General features: G+C 41.5%; 1 protein-coding gene across 1 annotated transcript in view; it reads right to left on the bottom strand.

Moving 5' to 3' along the window:
- Positions 1-25,876, bottom strand: part of LOC110165696 (pleckstrin homology domain-containing family G member 4B-like) — a 63,394-nt gene extending 37,518 nt beyond the window's left edge. The window contains exons 1-3 of the mRNA XM_055160670.1: positions 25,460-25,876; positions 1,678-1,875; positions 1,321-1,443 (exon numbers count right to left, since the gene is read on the bottom strand). Coding sequence (XP_055016645.1) covers positions 1,321-1,443; positions 1,678-1,875; positions 25,460-25,462 — 324 coding nt within the window. The 5' untranslated portion in view covers positions 25,463-25,876. The remainder of the gene's footprint in view (positions 1-1,320; positions 1,444-1,677; positions 1,876-25,459) is intronic.
- Between the last annotated feature and the right edge of the window lie 826 nt (positions 25,877-26,702).

Raw genomic sequence — 26,702 nt, 5'->3', positions numbered from 1 at the left:
TCATACATAAAGTGCACCAGATTATAAGGCCCATTAAGCGAAACAACGGGATGACACTTGAGACTGATCCTTAACCCAGACATCCATGATCCATCGGCAGATCGTGGTGTAACTCGCCTGGCGTTGCCTCCCTGTCTTGTTGAATGTGGATTATGAATGTGAATATGGGTGGATCATTTAATTTGTTTTTTATTTCCTAAGAGAAAACTAAAATATACAATGATTAATAATGTGTTTAATGCAGCTTTGCACACATTTGTTTTCGTTTTATAGAAACAACACTTAAAACTACGTGGCTCATTTGCATAAACTATAAGCGCTGAAAAACAGCTTGTTCCTTGTGCGTTGATGCAGTCGGCTTCTGTTGGACTAAGGACCGTAATTTGGGCTTTACTCTGCGAGGCTCTTGGCAGTCCATCAAGTGGTGTGGCTTCCTAGCTTATCAAAGCCGTACTGAAACATTTTGACCAACTTTTGAGCACCGTGTACCACATAAAATCAGTTGAGGAAATTAAAGGATTTCAAGTGCGCCTCATAGTCCAAAAAATCTAGTAAGTGATCTTTAGTTTTCATTCACAGAACTCAGGTTGTGAAGTTGTGCTAACTCAGTCAGTTCCTTAAATCTGAAATATGTAGTAACCTTTACTTTGTCTTGAACCAATTGCCTTGAATTGAGAAAGTAACCTTTACTTTAAGAGTGATTTCATCTTACTTGGTAAAACATTCGAGGCCGATTGCCTTGAAATGAGCAAATGTTACTTCTGTACACAAGTTAGAGTAAAAACAGGTTCTCTTCTACAATAATGCAGGTACACAAGGATTTGAATATTTATTCTTTGTGGGGAAAAAAAAACAAGCAAAAACTTTTGTTCAACTTTAGTTCGAACACATTGTAACATGTGTAACAATAAAATAACACATTGGCCGTTCCATGTCAACTCAACCAAGGTCCCTGACCTTAGGAAAAAACAAAACAGGTGAAATCCAGCACAATCATTAAGATCCACAAATTCAAAGCTGTAAATAAAATAAATGAGCTGAATGTGAAGTCTAGTGTTAGATTTTACAGTGTGAGGAATAACTTTGGACCACTGCGAACTGTTACAAATGTAGTTCTGTTTTTCATGTTTTAAAACAGTAAAAATCAGGTACAGAGACTTTAATTGTTGCATTATTAGTCACACTTTGGTGATGGTGAGCAGTGTTCATTTTCAGGGACTCATCTCCAGATCTTGGGCTAGTTTTGGTCAGGACTCCCTTAGCTGGAGGCTCTGACCTCTGATGCATGTGTTGATGGGGGGAATGGGAGTGTGCACCCACCTGCAGGTAGAAGTCCCCCGGGCGCAGCAGCAGAGGGTTGACTGGAGCGAGCTGGACCACAGTCTGATCATGGAGACAGAGAGGCCAGCCCTCACAGCGGAACACCACGTCACAGAAGCCCGCCTGGAGCACACAGGAGCAGACGTGTGGCTTAAACAAGACCTACTAAGACCTTGTGTGGACCATTATGTTATAATTTAGACATTTACATTGTAATATTGATTTAAAATTATAATAAAAGAAACAAGTCCACTGAATTCCACATTAGAAAACTGCAAGGACCAATGTGAGTTGACTTTGATGTAAAATAGTAGTAGTAGTAATAAAAGTAGTAGTATTAGTAATTGTAGTACTTACACAGGCGGCTTGCTGTACACTCTCCAGCACATGTTTGGCCGGGATGAGGAAGTCGATCAGACATTGTAGTGCGTCTCCATGGTAACGCTCCTCAATGGTCCTGAAGAGCTGACTGAGCACGACCGGAGCGGTGAGGTCGAACGGAGGGAACAGAGATGAGAGCAGAGACTGGATAGACGAGTCCAGAGAGTCCGGGTTCTACAAGAAAGAGAGAGAGAGTCAGTACAGAACAGAGAGTATCTACAGGACACAGAGAGAGAGAGAGAGAGTCTCTACAGGACACAGAGAGAGAGAGAGAGAGAGTCTCTACAGGACACAGAGAGAGAGAGAGAGAGTCTGAACAGGACACAGAGAGAGAGAGAGAGAGTCTCTACAGGACAGAGAGAGAGAGAGAGAGAGTCTCTAGGACACAGAGAGAGAGAGAGAGTCTCTACAGGACACAGAGAGAGAGAGAGAGAGTCTCTACAGGACACAGAGAGAGAGAGAGAGAGTCTCTACAGGACACAGAGAGAGAGAGAGAGTCTGAACAGGACACAGAGAGAGAGAGAGAGAGTCTCTACAGGACACAGAGAGAGAGAGAGAGTCTCTACAGGACACAGAGAGAGAGAGAGAGTCTTACAGGACACAGAGAGAGAGAGAGAGTCTCTACAGGACACAGAGAGAGAGAGAGAGAGAGAGTCTCTACAGGACACAGAGAGAGAGAGAGAGTCTCTACAGACACAGAGAGAGAGAGAGAGAGAGTCTCTAACAGGACACAGAGAGAGAGAGAGTCTCTACAGGACACAGAGAGAGAGAGAAGTCTCTCAGGACACAGAGAGAGAGAGAGAGAGAGTCTCTACAAATCCACTGACTGCCCCGCCGCCACTTTAACATGCTTCATTTATGAAAGCAGAGAGAGAGAGGGTGGAAAAGGAGAGGGAGACAGAGAGATGCAGGGAAGAGAGATGGAAAATAGGAGAGAGGGATTAAAAAAAGAAGTGAAAGGAGAGCAAAAGACAGGTAGAGTCACAGAGGAGAGAGGGAGCGAGAGGAGGGCAGAGATGGGTGATGAAGTGATGAAGGAGTGTGAGAAAGAAACAGAAAGAGAGAGGAAGAAGAGAGAGACATGGGAGAAAAGAGAGAAGAGGATGGTTGTGTTTTTGCACACAGATAAGCTCACACATGTTATTGTCCCTGGTGTGTGGTGACCTTTGACCTCTGCCTCACTCACAGCTGAACAGACTCCGATGGACAAACACGAGGAAATGATTCACGTGAAAAGACAGAAGAAAGTGAACGACTCAAACTCAAAACTGAAAACAGGACCAGATCAGAGTTTGTCACGAGAATCCTTGAGATAATCCTGGTGTATGGTTCAAGTTTGATGAGCTGGTCGCAGGCGCAAAACAGCCCTGAAACCAGTTGAGTCATTGTATTAATGTGCGGTTAAAAATCAGGATAAGAAACCCCAACAGTGTCACCACTGTCCTATCCTTGCAAAGTAATAAAAATGTATTACATTTTGAAAATCTAATGATGTATGCAAATTTGCAAATATTTTTTTGCTTTTCAAAATTCTTCATGGGGCTGTTTCCCCTCTGAAGGCTTTTGTCTCATTGAGCTCTGAAAAACATCTCGAGTAACACACTCATCCTCTAAAGAAGAGTCCACTGTCCCCAAATGTAAGAGCGTACTCACCAAATCCTTGTTTTCCTCTGTCGCTGTGAGTCATTCAAATAAACTGCCAACAAAGACTCTAACCTGCACAGGTTTTCAAATGTTTGCACGTCTGACAAAGAAGTGTCTGATCTCTAAAACAAGTTTGTGCACATTAGGGATGAGTGTGATTTGAATGATCAGTACAATGTAGAATGTGTGTGTGCAAATGGGCCTTGACAGAGGGTGATTGTGTGTTTGGTGTATGTTGTTTTTAGAATACTATCAACACTGTAACCCTAATAAGTCATATAACATTGTTATAATATAATAAATATAATATGTAAGTAATATCGGTTTTAATTTATTTTTGGTCAAATTATTTATATACACCGAAACAATACAGAGGAAGAAGAGTTTTGTGCATGTGTGGACACTTTTCTCTCAGCTTGATTTACTCTAGTTTGACTTCTCGTCTTGTTTCGCTGATGTGACCTTTAGACCAGGGGTGTCGAACTCAGATTCAATTCAGGGCCAAAATTAAACACTGGGACTACGTCGTGGGCCAAACAAACTACTTATTGAACAATTTCGACAACATCTGCATGTTTTCTCTCCTTTTGAGATATAAAATGTTAAACCTTTTCTTATTAAAATAAATATTTAATAATAGTCTTGCTTAAACATTGAATCCAGAACAAACATAATATATAATAATAACTGAATTTTAAATAAATAATGTCTCTATCGTCTATCTGTAGCCGGCGGGCAACTCTAATACAGATCTGATATGATCTCGTGGGTAAAATGTAATTATATCACGGGCCAAATTTGGCCCCCAGGCCTGAGTTTGACATGTCTGATTTAGCCCAATCAGATCCAAGTGTATTTTTTCCACCCACTTATTCTTCACCTTTCTTCACAAACTTCCTCTGGACTGATGAGAGCTGCTGTCTGTGCTCCTCATGTTCTCATACTGACACATAACATGTACAGACGCCACATTCTCCACTCCGAGCTATAAATAAAACTCTAAAACATACATGTGAAACATGTTTTCTCAAAGGTCACAGGATAACTAATATTTGACTTATTGAGGGTTTAAACGACATGACATTTCACTGCTGGACTGGAGTTTATTTGGTAAAGCTCATCAGGGCATCAGGCCTGTACTAGTATATTATATATATATATATATATATATATATATATATATATATATACACAAACAGTCATCAAAAGTCTGGAAAATCAAATACTTATCAATACTAAATCTAGGATCATTTGAGCAAGTATCAATACTAAAAAAAGTCACATTGACAGGACAGAAATGAAGCTTTAGAATGGGCGCTGGTCGTAAAAACTGTCATTGTGTCCTTAGGCAAGGCACTTCACCCACATTGCTTAGTATGAAAGTGGTGGGTGCGTGAAGCCCAATTTATGGTTGTGTGTCAAATCTCTCTGCGTCACCTTGAAGCCCCTCCCCAGAGCGTCTGCATCCACCAACGTGCACCTCCGACATTTTATAACTATGTGTTGAAGCGACGCAGACAGCAAGGGCTGTGATTGGTCCTCTCTACAGCCGCTCTACACACGTTTCCACACATTTCTTTCCCACTTCATTTTGCAAACACGACTGCAACAAACACAACAAACACAACAAACACAATCCTCTTCCGAGCATTGTGGCGGTGAATTACTTTGCGGCGCACAGACCTCGTTGCAGATCCATAACTTTAAAAAAAGGCAGAGTGCACTGAGTTGACGCAGAACCTTCAGTCTTAAGTGGTGGCAGCCGTGCTTCAGTCTGTCTGCCCCAGGGCAGCTGTGGCTACAGTAGTAGCTTACACCACTGAGTGTGGAGTGAAGGAATAATGAACTGTAAAGCGGCTTTGTGACAAATGTCTGTAAAACCAGATGGGAATAGAAAGAAGAAGTTTTATCATTTAATGTGGAAAATCACATTCTATTGTCTAAATAAGTGTTTAAAATAATAATAAAAGTGTTTTTATTATCATTGTGGTGCCAGAATCACAGAGGATTCCTTAACATCAAAATGTTAAAGTTAATAAAAATGTTAATACTTTGTTTTTGGCGAACATCTTCAAAACACATGAATGTGAACATGGTGATCTATGTTGTGTGTTAACAGTTAATCCCCAAGTGTAATCTCCGTCTTTAATCAGTCTCTGTGCTCCTCCCTGTAGCTTCTCTCTGTTTTCCTTCCAAGTTGTTCTCAGACTCCAGCTGAGCTCCTCCAGTTTAAAGTCCAAACCAACTGAAAACAGAAGAGGACTGAGTCAAAGACCAAAGACCAAAGACCACTCATTGCTCAGAGCTCAGACCAGAGACCAAGAGGTGTCTGTCCCTCTTTCTAGCCCTCCCTCCTTTCCTCTCTTTGCCTCCCTCGCCCGTCTTAACTCACCCTACCCTTTATGTCTTTATTAACTGACCCCCTTTAACTCCCCCTCTCCTCTCTTTTTGCTTTCTTACCCCCTCTCTTTTCTTTTCTCTCCTCCAGAATATCTCTCTCCTTCCCTCAATATTTCTCTTTCCTTTACTTCTCCCTCTTCTCTCCCCCCCTTTCTTCCTCCCTCCCTCCCTTCAGACTGACCACAGAGTTCTTTTGACCACATGTGGGATAAGGCTCATTAGGGTTTGTGTTACCGTGGAGACGTGGAGTTTGAGTGTTTGGATTAAGGTGGATTATTGTTGTACTGACGACCACAGAGAGCCCAGACCACAGCAGACACAGGAGAGGAGGAAAGAAGGAGAGGAGAGGAAAGGAGGAGGAGAGAGGAGAGGATGATAGAGTATTTAAAGACAGCAGGGGGCTCATAGAGTTTGTTCTTTTCCTCCTTTTGTGGTGAAATAATCTCTGGTCTTTCTCTCTGGCTGGGTGAGTCTCAATGGTCAAATGGTGATTTAAAGAAAGGCTGAATGTGGCTTTAAGCAGGACTGCATTTAACCAGGTCTAAAACAGGTCTACCTCAGGTCTACATCAGGTCTAAAACAGGTCTACCTCAGGTCTAAAACAGGTCTACCTCAGGTCTACAACAGGTCTAAAACAGGTCTACCTCAGGTCTAAAACAGGTCTACCTCTCAGGTCTAAAACAGGTCTACCTCAGGTCTACAACAGGTCTAAAACAGGTCTACCTCATGTCTATAACAGGTCTACCTCAGGTCTACAACAGGTCTAAAACAGGTCTACCTCAGGTCTAAAACAGGTCTAAAACAGGTCTACCTCAGGTCTAAAACAGGTCTACCTCAGGTCTAAAACAGGTCTACCTCAGGTCAAAAACAAGTATACCTCAGGTCTAAAACAGGTCTACCTCAGGTCAAAAACAAGTATACCTCAGGTCTAAAACAGGTCTACCTCAGGTCTAAAACAGGTCTACCTCAGGTCTAATACAGGTCTACCTCAGGTCTAAAACAGGGACTCAAAAGTGCTGACCCTAAATAAATAAACCAAAACTAAATAAATGCATTGTGTTGATTTTTTTTTTTTTTCTGTTCAATAAATAAAAGATAAGATTTGACAGTCTTAAAGTATTTTCTTTGGATCTCTATAGAATGAAAGGAAATGGTGATATGATTTTTTATTGAATGTTTTATTGAATTTTTTATTGAATGTTTTATTCTTGCTCTGTTTTCAGGTTGAGCCGATCAGTGCCAAAGAGACTGCCACCCACCCAAGACTGTGCAGCTTCAATGCAACATTTGGAAAAACTTCACCAACTGGAAAACACATTTGGACTTGGTACCAAAAATTTTAAGAGTTTGGTTGGTTGTGCAGGACCAAAGGATCTGGTACCAACATCAACATCAGAAGAGAAGGTCGAGCAAGTTCGTGAAAAAACTCTTGCAATGCCCCAGGAAGTCCGTAAGAAACAAGTTTGGAAACACAGATTCCTTGAATGACAGTTTGGTGTACCAGATCCTTTAGCACTATAAACATAAAATCTTGATCTGTTTCTATACATTCCTGTGAAACACCCTGTATTATTCAAGAGTACTGTTACACTGTGCAATATATGACTCAAGTAAGACTACTGTTACACTGTTTTACTCCAGTAAAAGTACTGTTCCACCATACAATATATTACTCAAGTAGAAGTAAAAGTATGAAGTCCGAAGTGAGAGGTGTGATGAGCATGTGCCCAGAGTGACAGGTGTGATGTGTTCAGAGTGACAGGTGTGATGTGTTCAAAGTGACAGGTGTGATGTGCCCAGAGTGACAGGTGTGATGTGTTCAGAGTGACAGGTGTGATGTGTTCAGAGTGACAGGTGTGATGTGTTCAGAGTGACAGGTGTGATGTGTTCAGAGTGACAGGTGTGATGTGTTCAGAGTGACAGGTGTGATGTGTTCAGAGTGACAGGTGTGTGATGTTCAGAGTGACAGGTGTGATATGTTCAGAGTGACAGGTTGTGATGTGTTCAGAGTGACAGGTGTGATGTGTTCAGAGTGACAGGTGTGTTGAGGATGTGTTCAGAGTGACAGGTGTGATGTGTTCAGAGTGACAGGTGTGATATGTTCAGAGTGACAGGTGTGATGTGTTCAGAGTGACAGGTGTGATGTGTTCAGAGTGACAGGTGTGATGTGTTCAGAGTGACAGGTGTGATGTGTTCAGAGTGACAGGTGTGATGTGTTCAGAGTGACAGGTGTGATGTGTTCAGAGTGACAGGTGTGATGTGTTCAGAGTGACAGGTGTGATATGTTCAGAGTGACAGGTGTGATGTGTTCAGAGTGACAGGTGTGATGTGTTCAGAGTGACAGGTGTGATGTGTTCAGAGTGACAGGTGTGATATGTTCAGAGTGACAGGTGTGATGTGTTCAGAGTGACAGGTGTGATGTGCTCAGAGTGACAGGTGTGATGTGTTCAGAGTGACAGGTGTGATGTGTTCAGAGTGACAGGTGTGATATGTTCAGAGTGACAGGTGTGATGTGTTCAGAGTGACAGGTGTGATGTGTTCAGAGTGACAGGTGTGATGTGTTCAGAGTGACAGGTGTGATGTGCTCAGAGTGAACAGGTGTGATGTGTTCAGAGTGACAGGTGTGATGTGTTCAGAGTGACAGGTGTGATGTGTTCAGAGTGACAGGTGTGATGTGTTCAGAGTGACAGGTGTGATGTGTTCAGAGTGACAGGTGTGATGTGTTCAGAGTGACAGGTGTGATGTGTTCAGAGTGACAGGTGTGATGTGTTCAGAGTGACAGGTGTGATGTGTTCAGAGTGACAGGTGTGATGTGTTCAGAGTGACAGGTGTGATGTGTTCAGAGTGACAGGTGTGATGTGTTCAGAGTGACAGGTGTGATGTGTTCAGAGTGACAGGTGTGATGTGTTCAGAGTGACAGGTGTGATGTGTTCAGAGTGACAGGTGTGATGTGTTCAGAGTGACAGTGTGTGACAGATGTGTTCAGAGTGACAGGTGTGATGTGTTCAGAGTGACAGTGTGATGTGTTCAGAGTGACAGGTGTGATGTGTTCAGAGTGACAGGTGTGATGTGTTCAGAGTGACAGGTGTGATGTGTTCAGAGTGACAGGTGGTGATATGTTCAGAGTGACAGGTGTGATGTGTTCAGAGTGACAGGTGTGATGTGTTCAGAGTGACAGGTGTGATATGTTCAGAGTGACAGGGTGTGATATGTTCAGAGTGACAGAGTGTGTGATGTGTTCAGAGTGACAGGTGTGATGTGTTCAGAGTGACAGGTGTGATGTGTCAGAGTGACAGGTGTGATATGTTCAGAGTGACAGGTGTGATGTGTTCAGAGTGACAGTGTGATGTGTTCAGAGTGACAGGTGTGATGTGTTCAGAGTGACAGGTGTGATATGTTCAGAGTGACAGGTGTGATGTGTTCAGAGTGACAGGTGTGATGTGTTCAGAGTGACAGGTGTGATGTGTTCAGAGTGACAGGTGTGATGTGTTCAGAGTGACAGGTGTGATGTGTTTCAGAGTGACAGTGTGTGTGACATGATGTTCAGAGTGACAGGTGTGATATGTTCAGAGTGACAGGTGTGATGTGTTCAGAGTGACAGGTGTGATGTGTTCAGTGACAGGTGTGATGTGTGACAGTGTGTGTGAGTGACAGGTGTGATGTGTTCAGAGTGACAGGTGTGATGTGACAGGTGTGATGTGTTCAGTGACAGGTGTGATGTGTTCAGAGTGACAGTGTGTGAGTGATGTGTTCAGAGTGACAGGTGTGATGTGTTCAGAGTGACAGGTGTGATGTGCTCAGTGTGTCACGTGTGAAAAACGTGTGAGCAGGAAGTAGATGAGAGATGTGATCCAGCTGAGGCTCGTCTCACTGTGCCGAGTCAATGGGCCTGAGCACAAACTGGGTTAAGTGGTTTCCAGTGACATATTGTGTTACATGGCGGTGGTTTAGGCTGCCATAGAAAACACAAGTGCACCTGTAACAGCAGATGACACAGAGCCACTCACCGTGAGTCAACCAGCAAATATTTCAATAAGATTTCGGGGTTTAAAAGTCAAGTCTAAACAAAAACCAATGAGTGAAACTAGACATTCACAGTCAACACAGTCATCCAAATCCGAGACAAAATGAGTGTTAAAGTTGCACTCATAGTCTGTATCTGTATGTGGACGTGTGAGTGTGATGCACCCACAGCACACTGAGGCCAGCAGTTATGGGTTGAATTACGAGTAACATGTGGGAAAGAAGGCGCTTGATTGGTCTGTTATTAATGTTCAGCTCTAGCTTTATGGACAGAAGTGACAAAATAAAACCAGCAGGATCATGTAGACCTGGTTCAAATCAACCCAAGCAACATTTTGTTTTTGTTTTTTTCAGTGTAAAGTAACAGAAGTAGTTTATTCTGTCATTCTGCAGCACTACAAACAGACTACAACACCACTGATCATGAACGAAAGGGTTTAGGTTGAAGTCAAAAGTACTAAGAACGCCAAACCCTCTTAAACAATGACAGAATCATGAAAAAGAAAGCAGCTTATGAACAGCAAGTGTGCAACAAAACACTTTATACTCTTTTTTTAAAGGCTTCTACAGTGTCTAGACCATTAACAGACTAATAATAATGTTAACAAAGGCACGAAAGTTTATGATCGTACAAAATAAACCACAATGGGAATGAGTTAGTTCTTCGAAAACTGTTAAGTAAATCTGCAAATGCAAATTAAAATTGTTAATGTACCCACAGAAAGAGTACTTGAACACACATTTCTTGGTGTAACTCTTGATCACAAACTTTGTTGGAAACCCCACATTGATAAAATTTTAAAAAATTGCAAAAGTTATAGCCTTGAAGAACAAATTCAAACTTCTCTTAAAAAAGAAAGCCCTGCATATAATCGACTGTACTCTTATTTTATACCATTTAAGTTACTGTGTAGAAGTTTGGGGAAATTCTTATCAAAGTAACACAGACATAGTGTTTAAGTTAAAAAAAAAAAAAAAAAAAAAAGCAATACGAATAGCTCACTTAGAGCAATAAATAAGAGAGTGGATGAAGCCAAAAGTGCGCCCATGCTCACTTTTTACTTGTATACGACGGCCAGCAGGTGACATATGTCCATTTGGCCTATGGTTGGAGGGTCTGCCACCTGCTCCTCATGTTAATGCTTTGTCTGGAATGTTGTATGGCATAAAAATCTCCATGGAGACAAGCAAACAACAGCACCAGGCCGAGTCACAGGTCAGGTCTGTGGAGAGGCAACCCCGAGCCAAACGGCAAAACATTCTTGGCAAAACAGAGACGTCCCCATGGACACGAGCAGATGTTGTTTTTTTTATCATTGGTTCCAAATGCATTTAGACGACATCACTACTCCTCCACTCCTCTGTTTCTATCTTCTCATCTAATCCTCCTATCCCTTCTTTTCCTCAGCCCCTCCACCCCTCTTCTCTCTTCCCTCTTTCCATGTTCCTCTCCTCCTTCTTTGCACATTCTTCTTCTGCCTTCTCTCCTCCTATCCTCCTCAGTTCCTCTCCTCCTCTCGTCTCCTCTTTCACCCTCCCTCTCCTCTTTTCCCCATCATCTTCCACTTACTCCTTGTCTTCTCTCATACTCTCCTCCACCTCCTCTTTTCGTCCTACCTCTCCTTCCTCTCTCCCCCTCTCCTCTCGCCCTCTTTCCCTCTCCCCTCTTCTCTTCCCTCTCTCCCTTTCCCCCTCTTCTCTTCTCTTCTGTTCCCTCTCCTCTCCTCCTGCTGTCTTCAGTGTGCAGACGTGCAGATATAGTGTGTTTTGAAGACAGTGCTGATTCACACATCACTGCAGCTCTAAACAGACGCCATTCAAACAGACATAAAGTCTGAGCCCCTCAAGTCACAATAAAAACTTAAATCAACTTTTACTAGTTTGAAAAATTCAAACTACATTCCTTTAAATGTTTATTCCAGCTGCAGTTAAAGACTCGTGCCTCTCATCACTGCAGCGTTTTCTTTCTGTTTTGGCCCATTTACTGTTTAGCAGATTTTAAAAACGCAGAAAGTTTAAATAAAGTCTGGTTTATTACATTTACAATAGTATTTTCTGATCTGTTCTAATGTCATTTCCTCATCACAAACACACCTGCAGTTGTGTTTTGTTTCATTCACACGTTTAACACACAAACCCTGCACATTTAAGCTGAGCTCTTCTACCAAACTGAAAACACTCTGTTCCACCTTGTGATGTCATGTGCTGATACAGGAAGTGCTCCACTGTGAGTTAAACTCCATACATTTTCACTAGAATCATTTGGATCATTTGGATGCTTTGCACCCTGGAATTGCCAATCTGCCAATCAACCAATAAACAGTAACAGGGAGCTGCTAACATAAAAACTACCACTTCATGACATCACAAAGTGGAACAGATCATATTTTGAGCTTTAGAGATGTAGACAGACTAATAATAAAAAGTTACTCAATACATGTGTGAATGAACAAAACACAACTCCAGGTCTGAAGAAAAAAGGTAGAGCGCTTACCTGAGTCATAAAAAGTCCAAAGTACAGCTCTACAAGGGTGTCGCCCTTACTGAAAAATGTTAAAGTGGGAAAGGTACAAACCCGAGGCACTCCGACTGAATATATTAAAAGTCCTTTATTACATGGAGGGACGCCAAAGCGTTTGGAGCAGCAGGATGGTCTTGGTTAGCGCATAAGTGTGAATCAGGACTTTCACCCTCATGTCTTTAAAAACAATGACATATAAATTACACAACAACATCACATGACTCTAGGAAAAAGACACAAAAAAGCAAAGTACAGGTGATGAGTAGACTCACAGGACAAAACACACATGACATGTTGGAGATGTAAGTGTGTCCTTCACATATGCATTCAGATATATACAATTATTACTGGTTTCAGATGACATCACAACATTCTATAGGCCAGTACTATTTAATGCACATGGGGGCAGGTAAAATGGATATTGCTACAGTTCAGATTTGTGTTATACTACAGTGAGTTCTAGGGTCTAGTCCTTCATAGAAACGATCAGATCCAAAATTTGTGACTTTACCTTTTGAATAGTTTAAAGTATTTGAAAAGTATAATGTAATCAAAAGGAAAATATGTCTTTTGCCTCTAAACATCATCACAGTCCAGAATCTGAAAAGCACCAGAACAATTGGAGTCCATTGGACCACACATCAAAACTTCAGGTACAATAAGGAACTGCCAAAAGAGAATAACGGGTTTGTTTTTGAGGAGGAGGTAACAACATTAGAGCATGACTGAAAACTCACTTTTGCGTAATATGGGACCTTTAAAGTCCAGCTGTCCCCCTCTCTCCTCCCTCTGTGCTCCCAGAATCCTCCTCTGTCCCCTCTGTCCTCCTCTGTCCTCCTCTGTCCCCCTCTGTCCTCCTGTGTCCTCCTCTGCTCTGTCAGTGCTGTCTGTGGACTGTCCTCATCATTGTCTCTGGACGTGCAGAATAGCGTCTTGTTTTAGCTCTTCACTTTCTCTTTTCGAGTCCCGGGGCTTTAAGCAAGTAATGACTTGTTAGCGCCTGTTAGCGCCTGTTAGCGTTTAGTGTCCCGGGGCTAAAGCTAGCGGCCACATCGGAGACACTACGTCAACAAAGTGTCAGAGGCTCAGACAGATGAGAGGAGACGAGCTTGGACACAGCCCACACTGTTAAAATCATATTGTATTCTCTAAAGAGAGAAGTCGATTCTTTAGTATCGAAATCAAGTTTGACAGGTGAGTGACAGCACCAGACCTGGAAACATCCCACATCTAAAAACCTGAGACAGAAGAGAGCGTTTTTATTACAAGTGTCAGCTCTGCAGAGAGGAACACACACACACGAGTCACACACGAGTCACACACGAGTCACACACGAGTCACACACGAGTCACACACGAGTCACACACACACACGAGTCACACACACAGTCACACACGAGTCACACACACAAGTTACACACGAGTCACACACACAAGTCACACACACAGTCACACAGTCACACGAGTCACACACACGAGTACACACACGAGTCACACACACAAGTCACACACGAGTCACACACACGAGTCACACACACGAGTCACACACACAAGTCACACACGAGTCACACACACAAGTCACACACACGAGTTACACGAGTCACACACACGAGTCACACACACGAGTCACACACACACACACGAGTCACACACACAGTCACACACGAGTCACACACACAAGTTACACACGAGTCACACACACAAGTACACGGGCACACGAGTCACACAGTCACACACACAAGTCACACACGAGTCACACACACGAGTCACACACACGAGTCACACACACAAGTTACACACGGGCCAGACACGAGTCACACACGAGTCACACACACGAGTCACATACGAGTCGCACACGAGTCACACACGACTTACACCCGAGTCACACACGGGTCAGGCATGAGTCACACACGGGTCACACACGACTTACACACAAGTCACACATGGGTCAGACACGAGTCACACACGACTTACAAACGAGTCACACACGGGTCAGGCACGAGACACACACGAGTCACACACGAGTCACACACGAGTCACACACGAGTTATAGGCAAGTCACACAAGTCACACGCGAGTCACAGACGAATCAACAAGTTGAGTCACAGACGAGTCACACACGAGTGACATGTGAGTCACAGATGAGTCACAGACGAGTCACACACAGGTCACAGACGTGTTACACACGAGTCAGACACGAGTCACTGACAAGTCAGATGGGAGCACAGGTTACACACAGAGGAGAGTGACAGAGAGAAAGAGAGAGCGGGGGAGAGGGAGACAGACAGAGAGGTGAAATGTGGAAATACAAGCTAGTTGTAGTAGTAATAGCTAACTACTACTACCTCAGTCACTACTAGTACTTATACTAACTAACTACTAATAATAACTACTCCTGTGAGCTATGCCGTTATTGCTAATACTACTACTATACTATACTCGAAAAACTTCAGCTATGTTTGTTTTAACTATCCACACGTGTGTGTAACTGAGTTGAGTCTGCGTGCGAGCATGCGTGTGTGTGCGTGTGTGCATGTGCGTGCGTGTGTGTCTGGGTAAAGGAGACAGGAATCTGAAAAGAATGAACAATGGCCTCAAAGTTCAACATGATAACAATCTATAGTTAACTCAAATAAATCTATGTAATACAGAGAAGTATGCATGAGGCAGGCTAACCACTCTGCCACAGCACAGGGAGGACACACACACTACACTCAGATCAGGAGTCTAACCCACAACCTCCTACGTTTGTCCATATATAGTCAGCCGCAGCAGTGTTTGACATGAGAGAAATGATGTGTAAACAAAAGTGTGCAGGTGCTGGAGGTTCATAAACTCGGGCTGGACCCAAACATCTGAAAGTGTCTTTGTGTTGCAGCCTTAAAGGATCTGACTCGTCTGCTCGGAGGACTCCACACTCTCGTTTCCCCCACGCACAGTTTACATCTGTCTCCAAAACAAAGAGTTTCATTTGCGATGTTACACCCTAAGGTCTGAGATCTGGGAAACTGAGGAAGAGAGGGAGAGACAGAAAGAGGGAGGAAGAGAGAGATGGAGGCGCAGAGAGGGAGGGAGAGAGGGAAGGATAAGAGAAATTGGGGAGGGTGTGATTTATGGAGACTGGAGAGAGAGGGGGGGTAACAATGTGAAAGAGAGAGAGAGAGGAAGAGGTAGGGCTAAGAAGAGCGAGAGAATAGGCAGAGAGAGAGAGATAGAGATAGATAGATAGATAGATAGATAGATAGATAGATAGATAGATAGATAGATAGATAGATAGATAGATAGATAGATAGATAGATAGATAGATAGATAGATAGATAGATAGATATAGTGGTGGTGGAAGAGGGGAAAACAGGACGACTGAGGCCTGGACAAATAATGATGCAGTGGAATCTGGAGCTGGAGCCTCAGATTGAGAGACAAACACTGAGAGGTTTACAGCTGAAACCAGGTGTTTCTTAACCTCACACACACAGAGACACTCAAGACTCCCCTGGGGCTGTGATGTTCACTGGAAGCACTGCTCTGTCTGAGGCTTGGTTAGATTTTAATCTGAGCTTTATTTGAACAATCTCACCAGAAAGAGCTGGTTCAGACAGAACTAAACAGGTGATCTGATTTTGTGCTTTAGGGCACTTCCACACCACTAGTTTGACTATTTGGTCCGCACCAGGCAAGAAAATTGTCATTATGTAGCATATAGACTCCAGTGTGGTCCTTTCATACCCGCAAACCAACCAAAACTGGTCCAATTGGCATATATCCCAGGCTCCTGTGCACAGCGGGTTCTACTGTACGTGGCTCGGGGGCGCTGAGGCTCTACCGCACGCCAAACATCTCTAAAGTGAGGCCAAGATGCACCGTCCCACCCACTGGCCTTCCCACGGACCCCTCTGCAGGGTACAGATGGCGGGGTACGGATGGCGGGGCAGGCGTCCGGACCCAGCTCAGACGGCCCGCTCAATTCGGAATGGTGGAAAATGAGGACCCGCGTCGACATTCTCACCAGAGGGACCGCACCAGAGTTTGGCATTTGGTGCTTGATTTTGTGCAGATCCGAGTGCGACTGAAGCTTTCATATCTATGAAAACAAATCGAAAAGCTTTTGGTTTGAATGGAAAGTTTGGTGCACCAGCTGCTGTCTGTGTGAAAGAAGTGTTAGCCAACAGTTAGTCAACATCAGCCCCTCTCACCTTAACACTACCATGAACGCTCATACTCATCCTGAAAATGGGATTGAATCCATTTTGAGTTTTAATGTTTTGCTGAAAATGCTATTTTCACCCAAAACAATGGAATCACTTGTTTTATTTTATATATTTCATTTTCATTTTTCATGCTCTGAGTCCCCCTTTCTTTGCTCTCCACACATCTGCACATCTCATCAGGCTAGTGAAGTTATTGTTTACAGTTTTGTATCATGTTTTTGTATATTTATGGAGAATTGTCAAGGGGCAGAATGGGTAGTTGTACAGAATCTTACAGCTAACCATAAGGAGGGTTTGAAAGAAAGGCTGGAGAGATTGCTAAATGATTCAAACATGCTTAGATGACTAAACCTCTTGAGGCATGTTTCGGATGAAGGAACAACGTTTCAACATGGTGGAAAGGCTACGGGCATGATTGATGCAAATCCGGCAATGACTCACTGGGATGACTCTGCTCTTAAAACGTTCACACTTATCTCTCATGCAGAAAAGCAGGTGACAGCACGCTCCAGGCCAAGTTACACATCAGATCTGTGCAGAGGCGAGGAGGATTTCATGCTTACAGTAAAACACCTTCAACTGAATATATGCAGGGCAGATTAATCCATACTTTGAAACATTCCAGGGAAAACAATAACATCTCCATGGAGCCTGGCAAGTAGAAGCCCCTTCACCAGAGAAGTTGGATCTTTAAATACTTCAGCTTGTTCAAATTAGAGTGGAGAGAGAGAATGAGAAAGAGTGAAGAAAAGAGGAGGAAAAGAGCGCAGACAGACACCCTGCTCTGTGGCCCCTCTGCACACGGCTCCTGGATTCTTGGCACTTCTCATGTTTTGAAATCCTCAGCGTTTGACCCACTTCTGCCCGGCGAGTGCTGTCACGATACTGAAATTTTAGACTGTATTTCGATACTAAGGAAGAGACTCAATACTCAGTATTGATTCTGATAGCACAAGGAAAATATAAAACCCTCTTCCTTTAGACAATAGAAGGTGATTTTCAGCATTAAATAGTACTACTTTCTTTTCTGTTCCCATGTGTCTAATATGTGTGTAATCCCTTCGTGGTCCAGGTACACAGCAAATACTGGAGGATGAAAATTTCAGGCTCAAATATTTCATTTTTGTTTTTAACACAAAAAGTGATATTTTAACTATTTGAAAGATAAATGGGGGTTCAAGTTGGGGTTATTTGCCAGAGTTGGCTGAAGTTAATTCAACTTCTCTAGTGTTAATTCAACTTCTCTAGTGTTAATTCAACTTCTCTAGTGTTAATTCAATTTATCTAGTGTTAATTCAATTTCCTCTAGTGTTAATTCAACTTCCCTTAATGTTCAAGTGGCACCTTCCACCCATCACTTTAAACTCCCATGAAGACCAGTTTGAAACAGTTTTGTTCATAATTTCATTTTACATTAACTCAAATAAAGTGCAAAAATAAAACACCTCTGTGTGTTGTTTAGTTAAATCAGGATAACCCTACAAAGTGTTATCTATTTACTCTCAAAATGTTAATATAACTCTTGATTTTGGAGTTAAACAGGGACTTTGGTCCAGTGTTACTTCAATAACAGTTTCAAAAATGCTAAATTAACTCTAGAACAAATCCTTCTCATATAAACTCTGAGAAAATGTTCATAGTGATTCTGTGAGACTCAATTTGAACACTGCACTTTTGCTGTGTAGGTTCATGTTGGTCCGTGTGTATTCTAGTCTATGTGCTCTTCCACTTGTTCTGACACAACTCAACATCATTCTAAACACATTCAGAAAGCTTCATTTCTGTCCTGTCAATGGGACTTTTTTAAATGGGAAATGGTCACATTTTTATACAGTGCTTTTCCACCTTCAAGGCTCAAGGAATCACTCGCCCATTCACACATACACACACATACACACAGACACAGTGTACACAGACACTGAGAGCCAGAATTGCACCACCAACCTGTGGGTCAGTGGATTAGACCGCTCAACCAACGATGTTTATGTCGAGAGCGGGATTCAAACTGCAAAAAAACTTGGCCAAAATGATATGATAAGATATAAACTGTTAAATCTATCAGGAAATTACTTAAAAGTAGTGAAATGATCTGTCCTGAGATGTGAGAAATTTGCAGTGCATCTTTCGGATCAGTGGACAAACGCTCGACCAACTGAGCTTTTTTTAGTATCGATACCTGCTCAAATGAGGATCTAGTTTCGATATCAGTTTTAGTATTGATTAGTAATAGGTTTTCGATACTTTTCAAAACCATAATCCAGATTAGAAGACACATTTCTCAACAGGACATTCAAATCTCTCTTGAAATACTGCTCTTATTCCAGACTTTAACTTTTACACAGAGAAACACATGGACTAACACCTAATGACATCACAAAGTGGAACTGTGTACTTTAATTCATGGAGAACATGCTTAAAAGTGTACTATGGAGTATTTGTACTGTCTCCAAGGTTGTTGTTATTGATTTGAACCACAGTACAGCATTAAATGTATTTTATCTTTACAGCAGGTAGAGCCGCCAGACCAAAACACAAATCAGATCTGTGGAAAGGCCAGTCTGTAAGAGTAAAAGAAGACATTTCTGAGCAATTGCAACACAGATCAAACGAAATAAATGACAGATGTGTTTATTGAAATATTGTGAAACACTCCAGGCACAGCAATAACATCGCCATGGAGACAAGCAGTTGGCGAATTCTGCTGCCAGAAAATTTATGCAATGCACCTTTACATTATGCAATATTACACAAACGTGTGAATGAAACAAAGCATCACTCCATCATTTAAGAAATATCCAAAGGGGAATTTTCTGACAAATACTGTGATATTGCTTAGTCTGGAATGTTTCACAGTATGGCATTAAACCTTTCTATCATTATGGAGACCAAATCAGGCCAAGTTACAGGTCAGATCTGTGGAAAATCAACCCCGCTCACAGTCAGAACGTCTGTTTCTCTTGGTACTTTTGAGCTATAAAACCAGCTGTAAATGAATAAATGTAAAGTAGAGCTGTTTAATGTCACACTGTGGAACATTTCCAAGCAGAGCAATGACGTATCCATAGAAACAAGCAGGTGACGGGCCCCCAACCAAAAAGTTACACAGTGCAACTTTAACAATAGGATTCTGTTGTAAGTTCACATTTTAAACAAAAGACTGAAATCTGAGCTGACAAACTAATACAAGAATCACATTTCAGAACATGTTTGTACAGATCTAAACTAAAGGGTTAGACTTTTTTTTATGCAGAATACGACAGGAGATTTAGTTGTTTGTGGAGGAAATTATGGTTCTTCAAACTTGCAGCCTTTGTGATTTCATAATTACATCCATTCATATTGGGATTTCAATTCAGCTGTTTCAATTTTGATCTTTCAAGTCTGATTTCAATAAAAAATCACTTGGGATTTAAAATGAGAGTTTAAATGCACCTTATTTGAGCTGATGTAATGTCAGCCTGACCCTCGGCTGTGGTTGTGTCCTGTCTGGAGTCTGGTTTTGTGGAGGCAGATCACATAACAGAGAGAAAGCTGACACAATCTTTCAGTGAAAAACAATGGCAGTGAATCAGGGCTGAACGTGTTGGGACAAACCCTGTGCTCACTGCCAGCTCCACACTCAGCTCATTCATTTGCACTTGCTTCAAAAAGTACCTCAAATACTGCAGTAGTTGTGTTTTGTGTTACTAAATACTCAAATTTCGATACTAAGGAAGAGACTCAATACTCTATACTGAAAACACTTTCTTTTGATAATAGATGGTGATCATTCTAAAGCTCTTCAGGAAAGGTTCATTTTCTAGTTTTGATACTAGTTTTAGTATTGTTAAGTATCAGACTTTCAATACTTTTGTCAGTCCTAGTAGTATTTGTATTGTGTGTACTGCGTGTGAGTTTATTTACAGTAAAAACAGTGAGACTTTGCTGCTCTTTTCTTTGACCTTGGAGTGAATGAATGACCAGCGTCTGGCCTCGGTAAACACTAACATGAGGTAAAGACTAAACCAGAACTCAACCAGGATCACAGCAGGACTATAAAGGACTACACCAGGACTAAACCAAGTCTGAACCAAGATTGAAGCAGGACTGAACCAGGATTGAACCAGATCTAAGCCAGGACTGAACCAGGACTAAACCAAGACAGAATCAAGATTAGACCAGGACTAAACCAGGATTAAATCAAGGTGCAAGCAGGGTAAACAAGGACCTTAGCAGTACTATAAAATAAGAACTGAACCAGGACTAAACCAGGTCTGAAACAGGACCAAACCACGAGGAAAACAGCACTAAAACCAGGACTAAATCAGAACTACACCAGGATCTTGTCAATACCACTGCATATCTCATCAACGATAATAAGGAAATAAATGAGGGATTTGGACTGAACTTGGTCCAAAACAGATGCAGATCTCGGTCTGTACTAAATAAGGGTTACATTTGTATTAAAGTAGAGCTGCAGGTCTGAGCGACGTCTGAACCCAAAATAAGAACAACTTCAACATTTGATCATTTTGACTTTGATTCTCATTCAGACTCGTGTATGGAAAGATGCACTCATGGTCCAACTCTTCTCTCAGTACACTTTGAACAGTAAATCATGGCTGTAGTAATGGTAGGAATAGTACAAGGACAAGTACAGTATTTGAACAACATTGAACTAAGGCTGTGCAATTAATTGAATTTTGATCATGATTTTGATGTGGGTGTCAAACAATCTCCAAACTCATATAATTGAGTTGAAATAATTTAAAGATTAACAAAGTTTATTTTGGGATATTTATTATGTAAATTAGTATATTTATTGAATTTTTAAATATAGAGATTGCAGAACAGCTGGATACATAGTTTATTTTGGAAAAAAAAATTTTTTTCTGCCTCATGTCATGTTCAAAGTTAATTTTATTCATTTTATGTTTTATACATTGCAAAACTGCTCCAAGGTTCAGATTTGTAGTCTATATTATTTTTCGGTTTGAAAGTTTTGCATAAATTATCAATAACAAAGTGTTTTTTTGTTTTGTTTTATTTTGTTTTGTTATGTTTTTTGAGAGAGAGAAATGCTGAATAAATGCATTGTGTAACTAAAAAATAATCGTTTGAATAATCGTGATTTTACTATCGACCAAAATAATTGTGATAATGTTTTTTTTTCCAGAATCGAGCAGCTCTACATTGACCTGAAAGAAATCTCCAGACTTATTCAAAAGTTTCTCCTTCTCATTATTTGTTTGGGATTGGTTCCGCAAACTGGTCATATTAATCTTCAGGCTTAAAGTCCTTTCAGCCGACAGCTCACGTCCTGAAGCTTGAATAATGGCACCACTTCATGAAGCCATTGTCAAGAAATCATTCCACTTTCATTTAATTATACTGACAAAGAAGAAGTTGACCTTCGTGCCAATTTTTTTTTTTTTTTTTTCCAAGTGGATTTTTGTTGACCTGGTTTATGGTTCATAAACCAGGTCAATAAAAATCTGCATCGAACAGTTACAGCAAACTCCACCAGAAAATGTCAGCTCAGTGTTGAACTCCAGTGATTCTGCAATGTTTTGATGTGAAATGTGTTGCCGAAGGACACAAGGGGAGTGCACTGGTTGGAGGACAGACCCCGGCCCTGGTCCTGACCCTGTCCCTGACCTCAGTCCTGTATTATGATGACATAGTCAGACTCCCTTCCTTCCTGCTGTTTAAAGCTTGGTTTATGAGGTTCAGTTAGAGTTAAGCTCAAAGCCAGACTTAAATTATGTCCAAATATAGACACACTTTTAAATGACTGCACAGTATGCTACACTCATTTGCCATCATACTACTATTACTACTACTACTACTACTACTACTACTACTACTACTACTACTACTACTACTACTACTACTACTAGAAAAGAGGGGGTATTTGACTGCTATGAGGTATTAATACCTAACACACATCACATAATTAGATCACCATGTTGCTTTTTATGCTATATTCACCGAAGACAACATATTAAAAATTTTGACTCTCCCTTTACTCCCCGCACTTGTCACTCCCCCTTCAGAGTGCTGTCACAACACAATGAGCGTGTATCCCAATAATGAAACTACTGCACACACTCAGGTTTGTGAAGTTGTAGTGTACTGTTTTGTGTCATGTTTTTGTATATTTATGGAGAATCGTGGTGTGGGATCATGGGTGATGTAGGCTTGTGGGCAGAGCCTTGGACAGAATCTTACAGCTACATCTTACAGAGGGTTTGAACAGAATCAGGGAGAGATCACTAGTTCACTCAAACACGCATGGATGACATATAAAGACTCCAGGCCTGTTTTTTTTTTTACAAAGCAACAATGTTCAAACATTGTAGAAAGCCCACAAAGTTGATTTTGCTGAACGCCCCATCTGACACCCCAAGCTGAATTCCAGTTTGTTTCCAAAAATGGAGAATGACTTTGCCACAGTAATAATTTGTTGTCATAAAACCATCAGTCCAACCATTAATTACACCCCTCGTAACCTCCCTCTTAATAAAATACTGCGGTTTCCATCGTGTACTCCATAAAAGCAGTAAAAGTACTCAGAGCAGACAGTGGGGGGAAGTATGTGAACTATCTGAATTCATTATCGGCCTTCAAAAGCAACAAAAGGCCCTCTCTGTGTGGATCTGCGACTAGAGGAGAGGAGAAATACACTCTAATACTCAATACTGTGTACTGAATGGACAGTGGAGTGTATTCCTGGGCCAGTACACAAATATGGTAAAAAGTCAAAAGTATCAAAATCCAATTGGAATGGTTCGATATGGATTAAAAAAAAACAACAACAACAACAACAAAAAACAGATATCCAGTATGTGTTCTACTGTTCCGGTGATAACGGATATTTGCCGGTTGATCCTTTGCAGCTAATAGGGGTGTGCAAAAATATTGAAATATTGATATATCGTATCACTAAATTTGATGATACAGTATCGATATCGTAACTGCTGTATCGAGATATTGCTGAGAGTACTTTTAGGTATATTTTACTAAATTATTTTGTGTAAGAGCTACGATTGTGTTCATATTTTCGCTGTTTTGAGTAAAATGGGAGTTTTTCATATTAACTTTGCACAAATTTAGTTGAAGTATTGTACTTTTACTTTCACAGCCATGATTTAGCCTTTGTTTTTCATTGAACCATATTGAATCGATTTGAAATATATCATATTGAATCGTATTGAATCAAAAGTGCACTGTATCGAAAAGCGTATCATATTGTGGCCTATGTATCAAGATATGTATCGTATCGACAACTTCTTAACGATGCCCAGCCCTAGCAGCTAATGTCGTCCCTAGGAGTGTGATGCAAACTGAAGGCACTGCTCTGTCTGAGGCTTTGTTAGACTTTAATCTGAGCTTTATTTCAACACAGTCTGAGCAGAAAGAGGTGACTGAATTGGAACTACAACAGGTGAGCTGATTTGTGCTTTTAACAAGTCCCTCTCAGATCACCTCACAGTTACAAACTAGACAGTATTAGCCAACAGTCTTTCAGATAGTCACACGTTTTAGTTGAAAATCAAACTTCTAAATGTGACCATGAATGCTCACACTGATCACAGGTTCTTAAAGATGTGTTGTTTTTTTCTTTAGTTTTCAGATAATCTAAAAACTTTTGAACACTGTTTGTTAATGTGTGCATTGTGTCTAGGGAGACCAGATTTTCAAAATAAAAAACAGGGACACCCGAGGTTTGTGGTGGTTGGTAATAATAAAATTGTGAAATGAGTAACGCATAATTAAGGAAAATTGTTTTGGACTCGGGCGATTCATGACTAACATGTGTCAATATAGTCACATTTTCTTTGTGTTTTGTTCAATTTTAAGCAGATTTTCTGTATTTTACTTAAACAAATGACAGTTTATGACATTAAACGATATATTGATATTTCGATATTTTTGCACAACCCTAGGAGTTACAGAGAAGTTACAGAAGAAGTTTCCAGCAGTCTCAGGTTGCAAATAAGAATGTGTTGTTAATGTGTTGCCTGGTAAAATGAAGGTTCAACAAATAAAAAGCACAAATGAACTTAAAGTACAAAGGATCCCCTGGCAGAGCAGCAGCTGTAGGTAAAACCCTGAATACTTACAGTCTTTGAACTGAACTAAACCTGATTTAAAGTCAGAATCAAAGTCTCATTTACATAAAGCCAGTTAAACCTCCACACCACATTAAAGACAAAACCCCAACGTGAAGATTATGTAAAGATTATATTTATTTTCAAAAGTACACTGTGTATGTGGGGCAACCCATTTAAATACATGCATGTGTTACTGGTCAGATCTGTGGAGAGGCCAACCCCCTCACAGTAACAATGCATACTTTTCAAGGTACTTTTCAGGAAATAATACCCATACTTCAACCTTGGCAGTAATTCTATGTAACTCTGCAGTAGTAGCATCAAATATACAGGCTAGTAGTGGTTAGTGTGATTACAGTTGTAGCAGAGTACAGATTTGTAGGAGGACTAAACCAGGACTAGAACAGGACTAAACCAGGACTAAAACAAGACTAGACCAGGACTAAACTATGAACAAACCACAACACAGGAGAACCAAACCAGGACTAAACCAACAGTAAACCAGAACTAAACAAGACTTCACAAGGATTAGATGAAGAGTAAACCAAGACTGAACCAGTACTAAACCAGACCTAAATGAAGACTTGACAAGGACTAGATGAGGACTAGACCAAGACTGGACCACAACTAGTAAACCAGAGGTAATCCAGAACTACACCAGAACTAAACCAGGACTAACCCAAGGCTAGACAAGGACAAAACCATGACTAGACCAGGTCCAAACCCAGTCTACATCAGGACTACACTGGGATCAACCCAGGACATGTCTGAACATAGCCAAAATGTAACGCTTTTAAATCAATCCTTTTTTCTGTCTAAGTGCACACAGTCCCAAAGCCACAGTCCCTCTCAGCGTTTGAAACTCACCATTTTTGCAGCACTTTTTCTCTTCTCTCTTTTCAGTCTCAATTCATTGTTTCAGGTTTTACTCCTCCTTTAACTTCCACAAACAGCGGTCATTTTCAGAGCAGCAACATCTCCTCTTGTCCTTCAACTCTCACAAACCTGGAGCTCCATCCTGAACTCAAAAGGCCTTTTTAAAGTCCATGTTTTCAGTCCATGCGCTTCACAGAAACAAAGTTATGCCTCTCTCTCTTTCTCTCTTTCTCTCTTTCTCTCTCTCTCTGCAAAAGTGTGTTAGGAGGTTAGGAGCTAGGACATAGGAGGGAGGAGACGGGGGAGGAGACAAGGGAGGAGACGAGGGAGGAGCCAGGAAATCCCCTCTGGCAGTACTGCTCTCTCTCTCTCTCTCCTGTCTCTTGTTATCTCTCCTCTGTCCCTCTCTTTTTCAACTCCCAATCTCTCTCTCTCTCTCCCTTCTTTCCTCTTTTCTTTTCTCACCGTTTCTATCTTTTTTCCGTCTTCCATACCTTCTCCCCTCTCTCACTCCTCCCCTTTCTGCTTGTCTCTCTTTTTCTTTCACTCCCTTCTATATCTTTATCCCCGATCTCTCTCTTTCTCTCCCACACGTTTGTGCTGTTCTCTTTCTATTATTTTATCCTCTCTTTTTCGAACTCCTTCTCTCTCCTCTCTCTTTCTCTTGTCATCTGTCTCTCTGTCTCTCCCCCTTCTATCTCTCTATCAACCTCCACTCTCCTTCTTTCCCTGTCTGTCTCTCTCTTCTTCCCTTAATCACTCCCAGCTCTCTGTCCCCTCTCTCTTTTTTTCTCACACCTTCTATCTCTCTATCCCCAAACTCTCTCTTTCTGTTACTCCCTCTCCCCTCCTCTGCCCTCTTCTCTCTCTCTCTCTCTCTCTCTCTCTCTCTCTCTCTCTCTCTCTCTCTCTCTCTCTCTCTCTCTCTCTCTCTCTCTCTCTCTCCACCTTTCTCTTATTTCTCACCCTGTCCTCCTCTCACGTCAAACCTCTCTCTTTTTCTTTTCCTTTCTTACCCCATCCCCCTCTCTCCTCCCCCTCCTCTCTTTCTCTCTCTCTCCTCCTCCTCTCCTCTTTCTCTAGCCTCTTCTCTCTGTCTCTTCTCCCTCTCCTCCCCCTCTTCTCTCTCTCTCCCTCTCTCAGTTCTAGTCGTTCCTGCTGTTTTATCACGTGGCCTCTGCACCTAAATAAACAACATGGGACAAACGAGTGGAGGTTAAAACTCGCAGTAAAA

Source organism: Boleophthalmus pectinirostris, unplaced genomic scaffold (assembly GCF_026225935.1).
Source record: "Boleophthalmus pectinirostris isolate CB_2022bp ecotype Guang Dong unplaced genomic scaffold, ASM2622593v1 HiC_scaffold_3, whole genome shotgun sequence".
In the NCBI taxonomy this organism is placed as follows: Eukaryota; Metazoa; Chordata; class Actinopteri; order Gobiiformes; family Gobiidae; genus Boleophthalmus; species Boleophthalmus pectinirostris.
This window is presented reverse-complemented; position numbering and strand designations above follow the sequence as displayed.